The sequence below is a fragment of the Mastacembelus armatus genome, chromosome 5, assembly GCF_900324485.2.
Source record: "Mastacembelus armatus chromosome 5, fMasArm1.2, whole genome shotgun sequence".
Classification (NCBI taxonomy): domain Eukaryota; kingdom Metazoa; phylum Chordata; class Actinopteri; order Synbranchiformes; family Mastacembelidae; genus Mastacembelus; species Mastacembelus armatus.
Window position 1 is genome coordinate 21,618,777 of NC_046637.1, and position 11,860 is coordinate 21,630,636.

Here is an 11,860-nt window from a genome sequence, read left to right on the forward strand (position 1 = left end):
TGGCCCACTGCTCCGGAAGTAGCTGTATAGAAACCATGGCAACGTGAGTGTGTGGGTGGGGCCAATAACGCGTGAGGTAACCACTGAGGATCGGATGCCAAGAGTAGAAGAAGAAATTTACAGGAACAGTGTGGTATGGCAGTGTAACATTCCCAGTGGTCTCAGGTAAACAGGATGGAAGTTCATTTTCCCAGCCCCCAGGCACCAACCAGTCAGACAGTACGAAAAAACAGAAACTTGATTCTCATGTTAATTAAATGGCAGCAATATGGATAATTGAATAGGTCTAATTCTGTCACCTTTAAGCCAAAATGTTCACAGGTTCCAGCTTCATTTTTTCAAATTAAGGGATAGCACTGCATATTTTTCTGGTTTAAACTCTGGACAGTATATTTGAATATGTTTGCTTGGACATAATTCAAAATTTTAATATATATTTTTTATAATTTTATATAATTTGCTTGAGAATAATGATGGGCCTTTTCATTATTTGAAACATAAGTTGACATTTAAGTTTTACTTTTGCACAGTATATAATTGTCATTTCAATAGGATTACATCTTTTTTTTTTTTTTTAAACTGTCTGTGGATGTAATCATATTGTTACATCTTCTGCAATGGGTGAGGAGCAGAGTTATATAATAGGTCATGAACTTGAGTCTATAGGGAGAGAGGGTGTGGGGCTAGACAAGCAGCCAGTCTCCAGATAGATATCAACAGACAAATCTAGAGGGACACTCAATTCCACCAGTTTGTGTGTGTGTGTCATGTTTTTGTTACACTGTGGGGACTGAAACCTGTTTACACACTGACGTGGGGGCTCTTTTTCTTTGTTGGGACACAATCCGGGTCCCCTACATATAAATAATTCAATTTTAAAGAGACAACTTGGATTAAAGTTAGGGTGAGGTTAGGGTTATTTGAAGGTCAACATGGGTTATCGTTAGGCAGGTTGCGGTTATGGCATGAGTTTGTTAGATGATGGAGGAGCAAGGAGAGAAGCAGATACTATACATCCTCTGTCTGCAAAGGTTTACTTTCTCAACCCAACCATACACTTGTTATCTCATATTTGGTCTATTACTAAGCTTCTATTTTAAGTTTCCTCACTTATTAGACCCTTGCCAGATGGTGGAAAAATCACAGATGCAATAGCCATGTGAAAAAATAACACATGCTCAAATACACAAAGACATCAATTGAATTCATTAATGTCACAGAACTGACTTTTTAAATGAAGAAACATAGAATTAAACAAATCTGTCTCTAATGATCCATGTGACTAAACAGTTGATTCAACTTAATATAAGTATAGTGCATTTGTATTCTAAAGTTCTATTAATTTAACATAATTAGTTTTAAACTCATATAATGACTTTGACCTAACATGATTACACTTGAGGTAGTAGGAGAATTTGTCTATGTATCTAAGTTGAACAAACATAAAATGATTTACTGGGTGGTGAATGTGATGCATGTGGGAGTTCAGACTGTGTAAGTTCACAGACAGAGCACAGAGACTGGACTGCTGCACCTGGCACTCTCACTCTTCAGGGAATGATGTCAGTGATCCTCATCTGGCTTGGAACATCCAGATCACGGGGTCAGTAAACTCCACATACGCCCAGTACTACCCTATAGGCCAATGTGATCCTTCAGATCTACACCCAAAAGGGAAGAAAGAGAGAACAGAGAAATGAAGTTTTACTAGAACTTGAAAGGAAGTGTTAAACTTTGAGGAACATCAGGATGGAGCACTGTGCCTTGTGCAGATAATTAAAAATATTTTTTTTTCATCCTAAAATGCATTTTAAAATGTATTTAACCAGGCGATGCCTTTACCACAGCAGAAATTTAGATTATTTGATAATATTGTTTTTGTAATGTTATTACATAAGCTCTCAAAAAGAAAAAAAGAGTAATAATTGCAAACTTTTCTCAATTGCGGCTTTGATTTAATGACGTAGTTTATCCCTACGCATTTGCAAAGGTCAGTACAGAGCAGGGAAAGAACAACCCCAATCTGAACGACAACATCTATACAGATAAACATGAGAAACAAGCCCACTGTCCTTGGAACTTGTTCAAGGAACAGTGAGTGGGCTTGGTACTTTCTACACAGTCTAAGAAGATAATGCCTCCATTTGTCTCAAAAACAAAAGCGAAATCATACTCAGTTCCCTTAGACAACCTTCCATTGTCACAATTAGACTGTATTCATCATGGTGGGTTATGTCACAAGAAATTCAGTTCAGGAACATATTTCTTCTAATTGCTGTATTTTCCATGACCTCAGAAACATGCAGAGCTGTATGAGATGTGTAATTTAGCAATCTCTTGTCTGAATAACTGAACTTGTTCATCCACATTTTGACTTCAGGCATTCAACAGTATATTGCTGCACAGAGCCATTTTATGTGTTGTTTGTGTTTGCATGTGTATAGTGCCAAACATTCAAGACATGATTGCAGACAGGATTAAATGCATGATTATGTGTTTAAATTACCCTGTAAACCATTTCAGTGTTTTCACTTATGACTTATCTATAACTGACCAACATAAACTGAATATAGTCTGTATATTTTTCTGCTATTTCAAATAAAAATGAAACATATGGATAACATAATCAAATATGAAATATTGAAGGTTAATGAACTAAAAATGTCAACAGTGGGTCAGATGAATATGTGTATTATAGACATCATTGCTTGTATTGACAAGCCCACAGAGGATTACCAGCAAAGTCTGTAGTTTCACTTAGATCTACAGAGACATTTGAGTGTCTTTCAGCTATTTGTTTTGGTTTTATGGTCCACAGTGTTACGGTTTTGATTTGCTCTCACTGCTCTCTGGCCGTTTACATTGGGGGCATAGCTTACAAGGAGGATTGAAGTTGTTGCTACCACTATGTTCTTACCACTCATGAAATAATTTAATGAAAGTCTTATTTCCACTTGTCATTGTTTTAGCTAAACTGTAAGCTAGCTACGCTAATGACTAGCCATTTGTTATTATCTTGCCAAGCTATTACAGCCAACTGTATTTGGAACCTGGATACAAACGAGTTCAAAGGAGGGTGGGTGTGACAGCCAAAAATGCTATAATAATTATTGCAGAATAATAAGGATTAAGTACAATTAAATTGTGGAATAACTATCAAATAGTTTTAAATGAATGCCCATTTCCAACAAATGGGAACAACAAATGGATACATTACAAATTTTGTGCTTTTACACAAAATAAATGATTTCATGCAGTTCCGCAGTACTAACATGTTGTTTTGGTATGTCTCTTCCTCTCAAAATGAATGTAATAATCATTGTCGTCATCATCATCATCATCTACCTTTCATGGGTGGAGATCCCCCTTGCACTAACTGCGGAAATGCATCAGCTAGCTATACTAGTACTGACCAAGTGCAACCATAAGTACCATACAACTTTGTTCATCTTTGTACTGCTTATCTGTGTTTTCTTTGTGAGACACATTTATAAAGGTTAATCCCTGGCAGTATCTACCACTCTGCTAGTTAGAGTTCAATCTGTTATGCAAATAGGACAAAAACAGGGAAATTCGGCTGGGTAGAAGTCACTGCAAGTTATGCAAGCCTTTTAAGCAATGCCAAACTGACCAGGCCTGCTTGGAAGTGGAACTAAAATGAATAGAGTTTTTATTAATTAGAGCAAAAACATCCTCTGCCTGCGCTTGCCCATCCATCCTGCTGCCTGGACTGCTCTCCACCTGCAAGCTTCATTCAAACACTAAAATGAATGGGTTTAGAGTTTGACTGGCAAATTCAGGCATTCTTTGCAGCTCACCAAGAGCAGCGGGAACAAAGCCACCAGGAAGCCAAGCTACAGCAGTGGAAACAGTGCTAGCCACAATGAGAAAGGAGCAACAGAGAGAGACAGAGCTTACATAACTGACAGAACACTGTATTATTCAGCAACAAATTACATAGTAAATGAGAGAGCAGAACATCTATTAGGAAATAAGGCACGCAATTAGTTTCAAGGTTCAAGCATACTTGCTCAAGCAGCTGTTTGCATGTTGTCAGGATTTACTGCTGTCCATACAATCTGTAACTAACACAAAAAATAGAGGAATATGATTGACAGAGCAAAGACAGATTTACTAGGCTATAATACTAATACTAGGCTTTGACAAAAAACTGTACTAATCTGATTACTGTAATTGTTGGCATAGTGTTAGTGGTACCATTACTCTATATCGTGTTCCTACCTCTCATGCCTCTTTCCTTCTGGGAATCAAATTATGTTGCCTTAGCTTATCTTATTCTCACTTCTTTTAAAACACTGACAAACAAGTTACAGGAACAAGGTGTACTATGGGTCTCATTTTGTGGGAGGTTCTATTTTTACTGAGAGTTTTCATCAGGCCTAAATGCTGTATCCCAATTATTCCCATTAAAATGTCTCAGTTCCCTGTATGTCTTATTAATTCCCCTACAGTCATTGTTGGTTTTACTAAGTGGGTGTGAGCCTGTGGACGTTGAGTTTATATACACATATACACAGTTTCCCTGCAACACATCAGAACATTTTGCACCTTTTCTGTGTTCTCCTGTCGATCTTTGGCGATTTTAGTTCCCTGAACCATTTTCTCAGTTCATTATCAATGCACTGCTGATTAGCACATCACCACAGAGAGCCGGCTGTCCATTCATCCAGGTTTCAATAGGAATGACGCAAATCCCCGACCTGTTTGCTGCCCCGTGGCCTGGACCTGCTCCCTTGGACTGTGGCTCTCTTGCTTCTTCACGCCTCAGCTGGCACTCAGACCTGTTACAACAGCAGAGAGAGGGCCCAAATTTCCAAATGTACAATAGGTGGTCCCATAACACAGAGCAACTCTCGGGCAATCAGTGTTCTCAGTAAAAGGTTGACAATCAGTACTGAAACTATTACGGGAATTCAAAAGAAAGGTGCAGAGTACAAGTACCCCTCTGCATTCACACTGCCGAAACCCGGGATCGAACCAGGGACCTTTAGATCTTCAGTCTAACGCTCTCCCAACTGAGCTATTTCGGCAGAGCTGTTATATAAGATAGTTATTTTATTATTCAAATATACCTAGGTCAGCGCTTATTGTAACGGTATCTTAGTACTAACAACAAAGCTTAACGTAGGATGTGTCGTGCCAAAGTAGTTATCCCCGACAAGAATTGTATCCCCTGCCGCGGAAGCGCGCATGCATTCAGAGTGAAGGTGGACCTGGGTTGTTAGGCTTGAATATTAGCTAAGCTAACGAAAAAACAGTAACACTTGGATTCAATGTGTGACAATGTGATGTGTTTATTGTAGGCTTGTTTACACTTCCTGTCGAACTCGATTTTATTGTAGCTGTTTAATGTGCAGGCTATTTGATTCAGTATATTGTATTGAAAGAAAGATCAGATCATAACGTGTTTGAATGTAGCTTCCAAACAGTGACCTCACAATCTCAGTGCATTGGAGAAGTTCGACAAACACGTAAAATAGGCTACAGCCTGACATAACGCTGACAATGGCTACAATAACTTTCGACAGAAAGATAAACAAATTAAAAGACACATTAGAAAACATCGTGCAGAAAAAGAACTATATTCAATACGATGACTAAAGAATCCAAGTGTTACTGTTTTTTCGTTAGCTTAGCTAAAATTCAAGCCTAACAACCCAGGTCCACCTTCATTCTGAATGCATGCGCGCTCCCGCGGCAGGGGATACAATTCATGTCGGGGATAACTACTTTGGCAGGACCAAACCGGAGACCTTGAGATGTGCAATCCAGCGCTCTCCCAACTCCACCTGTCGGCCGCTCAAAACGATAGAAACAGCCTTTGCAGTGTTTCGGTCTGTCCACCAGGGGTCGGTGTCGTACATCATTACAGGCTTTTTGACTGAATGTTTAAAAACTGTTTCCAAAGTTGAAAGCAGCAAAAAGCCTCATCTCTAATTTAGATATATGAATAAAATGTAACTCTTGCAATGTGGTGTAATAACCGCATGATAACACATTCATATCCGCTCACATACACCTTAGATTAGGCTATAGCTTTAACTTGTGCAGTCCTCAAGCCAGACATGCTGATGTAAAATGAGAGCAGCTGAAAAAGAAGTGGATGAACATCTGTCCACAATCTTGTAAATATGGATTTTTCATTCGTCAGATTAGTTATTTTAAAAATAACTGGCTTCATTCTTCTTTGGGTCGGGCTACAACAAAATTGTATTACATGGACGAGAATTGTAATATTGATACTGGTCAGGTATTACTCACTCAACAATATACTGTTGTTGGCTCAGCAGCAGGAATTTAACCTACAGTAGCCTATTATTTATATAAAAAAAACAAATTTGTCTCATGCATATAAGGGGAAATTAATGTAAAAATAAATAAATAAAAATAGTCATTCACCCTTAAACAGCACAGGATGTTCAGGGAATTGTCCCAGTCTGAAATTCCCAGTTTACCAGTCCCGCTTTAGCCCGAGGTTATATCTTCCCCTCGTTAAAATACAGACACAAATACAACAACTGTGTACAATAATAAATGTAAGACACTTTGTCCCATGATTGAGCAATTGTTATTTGTGCATTTAATCATTCCTTTTGTGTAGCCGTTTTATTTAGCAGGCTACTTAGTTGTATATTAGATACTTCAGTATTTATTATTATTTGCATTTATTTTGCCATTGAAGTTATTTTTGGTTTCCTAAGGTAGGGTCATCTTCTTTTTTTAATTAGAAGCTGAAACACACTATCTTGTGTCCTCCACCCTGTAAAGCCACCCTTGCCTTAATATATAGCCTGTATCATCTAACTTGTTATCACTGGTCGTATAAATTGATTGATTATGTTCACAAATCTGCAAAAATGATCAGAGAGGTAGTGGCAACCCAACGGCTGTCGCTGCTGGCATTAAGTGCTGCTGAATTATCTCAGGACTCATCCCACAGAGATGACCTTTTTTCTCCTATGCTGAGGTCTTCAGCTCCTCCCTCCCACGCCACACAAAGCCCATGAAAAGTTTTCAAGCAGCATTCTGGCAGTTTTCGTGTATCTATCTCATGTGTAGTAGAAATCTGTACTGTAAATTCCTGGGATTAGGAGAATGACACCCCCAGGTAAGTGATATTTGCCTGATGAGGGCACCCATGTACCCACTGAAACAATAAAACAAATGACTTGCTAAGTGAAGGCATAAAGCCAGTTCAACAATGAAGTCTGATTTTACCATACCAACAGGAACAAGAAGATGCTAAAATTACATACAAATAGCTCCACCTACTCAATATATTATTGGCTGCATTCTGATTGTTGTGTATCCTGCACAAAAGCCACCTCTGTTCAACATACCGAAGACCACAGAGAATAAATGTTAAATGCAAGAGTGCTTGTTTACTGCAATAATGTATGGTTGTGTCCCTGAGGACTTGGTGTTCTTCAGCTCATCTGTACCACTGTCTCCCTTTGGGTACCACTGGAATAATCATACAAGCTATTCTGACAAAGCTGTACATTATTCTCATGCTGTTCAAAGCAGGTTTTTTTTCTAAAGTCAAATATATAATGAAGAAAATGCAGCTGTTACAGTTATACACAAAGCCGGAACTATAGAAATATTTCTATATTTAATACTTTTTCATGTGCAGGTAGCACACATTAATGAGCACAGGAAGAGGCAGTAAATGCTGATTTTAGTATTTCATATTTATTGATATTCAAATAGCTTCGTATGGTGATACATTCACATAAAAACAACACCATGACAGTAATCTGTAAATATAGCATATTCCTGGTGTAGTCTATACATACAGTTTAACATCTACATGTATTTCTGGTGTTTACATTCAAGAACAGTTCACACGGTTGTGCAAGATGTCATGTGGCCTCTGAAATGAGCCCCAGCGTGAGCACGGTATTAGAGCAGTGAAGACACAATCAGGTAGAACAAAGTCATCAGTAAATCATATTCCTAATAATTTTTTCACCAACCTGTCAGTGCTCTCTTATTTTCCTGGGCGCTAAGGTTGAGTTGACCCAAGGGACCAGGCATCTGATGACAGAGACGAGCAAGCTGCAACTGCAATCTAGATTAATCTGTCCAAAATGGCATAGAGACAGACTGACTTGTACCTCGATCAGTATTTACATTATGTACATGAATGTTATTTCAAGATAGTTTCCCAAATCTCCCCACATTAAGATATAGAGACACTTTAAATATAAGACAAGCCCAATCAAGAAACCTGCATTAAATACTTCTACAAGTAATGAGTTCTTGTTAAGAACATGTCATAGATGTGTTGACTGATTCTGAATTTTTGATCAATTGCCTTTTATTAAAAACTGTATATTGTGAAAATGTTATCTGAACAAACTACTTCTGTAAGCTGACTTTATTTATAATTCTGTCAGCATTTAATAAATTATAAGATGGATGTCCTTTAAGCTACTGTATTTAAAGGGACATGATTTTTGGACAATGTTTTGAGAAATATACTTTCTTCTTTCTTGTCAAGAGTCAGACAAGAAGATTGATAGAACTGTCATATCTGTGATAAGTATGAGGCTGCAGCCAGCAGCTGGTTAGTGCAGTTTAGCACAAAGAATGAAAAGAGGAAGAAAAACCAAAACCTAGGCTGTCCCTGTCAGAAGGTCCCAAAATCTCACCACCAACACATCTAAAGCTCACTAGCATGGTAGTTTGTTTAATCCTTACTAAAGCTGTCAAAATGACAAGGCTTGTGTTTCTCTGGGTTTCCAGTCTTGGGGCTAAGCTAAGTTAACCAGCCGCTTCTGTAGCTTCATTTTTACCACACAGATGTAAGAGTGACATCAATATCAACATTGAATTCTCTCCAAGAAAGTAAATCAGCATGTTTCCCAAATGTCAAACTATTCTTTTACACAAAGTGCTTACCTTTTCCCTGCAGCATACGCAAAACATCAATAATATATTATATAAACACAATAGCATTTGAAGGCATAATAACTAAGCTACAGCAAAACTGCATTTCATGTTTCACTCTTTAGTTGGAATCTGACTTGTTCCTTATCTGCTCTCTTTGGACTCATCCTCTTCAAAAACTCTGGCACATTCACATATCGTCATCATGTTTCATATAGCACCCACTGTGTCTCTCTCGTGAACATCCAACCTGTTCCCCATTTTGTTGAGAATACATACTATACCATCTAGCCAAGCATTCAGAGCAGAATTAAGTCAAAGACAATATTAAATACATTCAAAGTAGTTTTTAAAGAATTTATGTGTTAGGAGTGCATCTACATTTTTAAAGCTGCCTTGGAGCATTTGAGTGGGAGGCAGATCAATTCATCTGCCTGCTGAACACATTTTTTGGAGCACTTATGTAAGCACCACTATGAGAACGCTCTATCATACAACTCCATATCTAAACAGTGTTTGACAGAACAGAAATTATATACACTTGTGTGTTTTGCTGTTGTATGATTTTCTGCAGCTGCACAGGGTGTTTGCAGCGCAGTGTTGACAGCATCCGGCTTCTACTGCTGCCTGAGGTGAAAGGTAGCTCTGTGCAGCATGGGCTTACTGCTGGTGGTAACAATCAAATATCTCCCAGAGGTGGAAATGTGGAGATTTCACACCACCAGCTTCATGCAACAGTGAGTTTCATAATGAAACACACCTGTGTCTCTGTTCTGGGTTTTAATTATATTAGCCCAACCCATGTGTGTCAGTCTCACAAGGCCTCTCCCAGGCAGCGGTCAGTCCCTTCACTTGCTTCAAGCCGCACCTGCCGACTAGTTTTCCTGTTTTCCACCCAGGAGTTGTGTATAACAGTTCCCCCTGGCGAAGGGTCGACTTGGAGCAGGGACACCACCCTCTTCTTAACCTTGGCACGGAGGGCACGCCGCAGCTTCTGTCGGGTGAATGCATAGAGCAGAGGGTGGGAGACAGTGGTGCCATAGGCCAAGGCTAGGAAGCAGAGGCGCAGGCTGACCAGTGCATCACTGGGGCCAATGCCAAGGATTAGCATGTTGGTCACAGAGAGAGGAGCCCAACAGCCCAGGAAGGTGGTGATGATGATCAGGGACATCCTGAAGACGCGCCTCTGTCGCTCTCGCCGGTCCCGATGTCGCCGTACTGCCCGCCGCAAGGCAATGATGGCTGAAACAGAAGCCTGGACACCCATGGGTGCTGGCATGGGGATGGTGGCTTCCATGTCAGAGGTCACCAATGGGGCAGTAGAAGACAGGGCAGGAGGGGAGGTAGCTGTGGGTGTGGGAGAGGGGGAAGGAATGAGGGGAGGGTGGCTGAGATGTTTGCTGCCATCTGAGGTGCACTGCTCCCCTCCTGCCTCTGTACTATCCATCATTCTGAGCCCTGCTTTCTTCCTTTTTTGTCTCCTGTGGCTCCCCCTGCCGGAGGGTCCCCTGAACCGCTGGCTTTTCTTCGTGTGGGAGCCAATGCGGATGTTTAAAGCCCTCAGTATTCTGGAGTAGGTGAACAGCATAACTGCTACAGTGGTGAAAAATATAGGTACCTGCAGGAGAAGATGGTAATACATACCCACACCTGTGTCATAGCCCTGCCCACCAATACACAACAGTGTCCTGTTACGCCATGCTGGCATTACTGTGGCACTAATGCCACGTGAGGACAAAGCCAAGGGTGCCACCTGCCCTCGCTCCTCTGATCCCGCTCCACTGGACCACTGCACCTCCAAGAATGGGATGAAAAACACAGCTACTGAGGTGACCCAAACAGCAGTCAGGAGTAGCACTGCCCTGCGTGTCGTCAGGAGCCTGTTGGCCGGCCGTACCGAAATGTCATAGCGGTCCAAGCTGATCACTAGGATGTTGATGGCCGTGGCGATGCTAGCAAAGGTGACACAGGCTTCATGGAAGCAGCAGAGAAAGGCCAGGTTTGGCCCTGGAGGCAGAAGCACGACCACCATAGTGAGGGGCAGACACAGCACACACACAGCCACGTCCAGCACATGTAGATTTACAGTCACCATATTGCTCACTGAGTCCACTAAATTGGATTGAGAGCAGTAAAGCACCAGCACCATCAGGTTGCTGCTGAAACCCAACACTAGTTCCAGCATGAGGAAGGTGGTTAGAGACACCTGGAAGCCCAGTGAGTATGGCATATACCAGAAAGTGGGGCTGCTGGACGAGTCCCCTCCTCCCTCTTCCTCAAGGACTCCCATTCCCTCCAGGCCAGGCGCCATCCCAAGCCACTCAGTGGTGACTGAGCCTGAGGTGAAGCTGTCACTCTCCATGATGACTACTCAGTCCTCATATTTAGTGGGAGAGCTCAGCTCTCCCACTTATGTTATCTTCGCTCTTTATTATTAGTGGGAGAGCTCAGCTCTCCCACTTATGTTATCTTCGCTCTTTATTATTAGTGGGAGAGCTGAGCTCTCCCACTTATGTTATCTTCGCTCTTTATTATTAGTGGGAGAGCTGAGCTCTCCCACTTATGTTATCTTCGCTCTTTATTATTTTTTTTATTATTATTATTTCGCCCTTTTCTTCGGTCGCTATCTTCTTCCAGACGCTTTGGGCTAGAAACTCCGTTCAAACTTCAAAACGTGCATCTTTCAGAGGACTTTCCTGCTATTACTTTTCTTCTTTTTATCTTTTATACTTTTTCTTTTATTCAACTTTTTTCACCTTTTTTTTACAATGGTTTTCTATGGAGAAAACTTTCAACTTCCATGAAACTTTCCTCTTTATTTGAGCTTCCCAAATCGTCATACTTTGGGCTAGAAACGTCATTTCAACTTTAAACCGGTCTAGACCCTTTAAACTTTTAGTCTTTAAGTCAGCTTCTTGATATCTTTTATACTTTTTGATTTCTG

General features: G+C 40.5%; 1 protein-coding gene and 1 non-coding gene across 2 annotated transcripts; both read right to left on the reverse strand.

Annotated features, from left to right (window-relative positions):
• Positions 1-4,978: 4,978 nt before the first annotated feature.
• On the reverse strand, positions 4,979-5,051 carry trnaf-gaa (transfer RNA phenylalanine (anticodon GAA)). Its single transcript has one exon. It is a non-coding gene; the product is annotated as a tRNA-Phe (tRNA).
• Positions 5,052-9,730: 4,679 nt separating this feature from the next.
• Positions 9,731-11,278, reverse strand: LOC113130685 (G-protein coupled receptor 22-like). The gene has a single exon (XM_026307493.1). The coding sequence runs from the start codon at positions 11,276-11,278 to the stop codon at positions 9,731-9,733; it is 1,548 nt and encodes a 515-aa protein (XP_026163278.1).
• Between the last annotated feature and the right edge of the window lie 582 nt (positions 11,279-11,860).

Bases quoted from the DNA above. Each gene is read 5' to 3' on its own strand.
- LOC113130685 (XM_026307493.1), bottom strand. From the start codon at position 11,278: ATGGAGAGTGACAGCTTCACCTCAGGCTCAGTCACCACTGAGTGGCTT.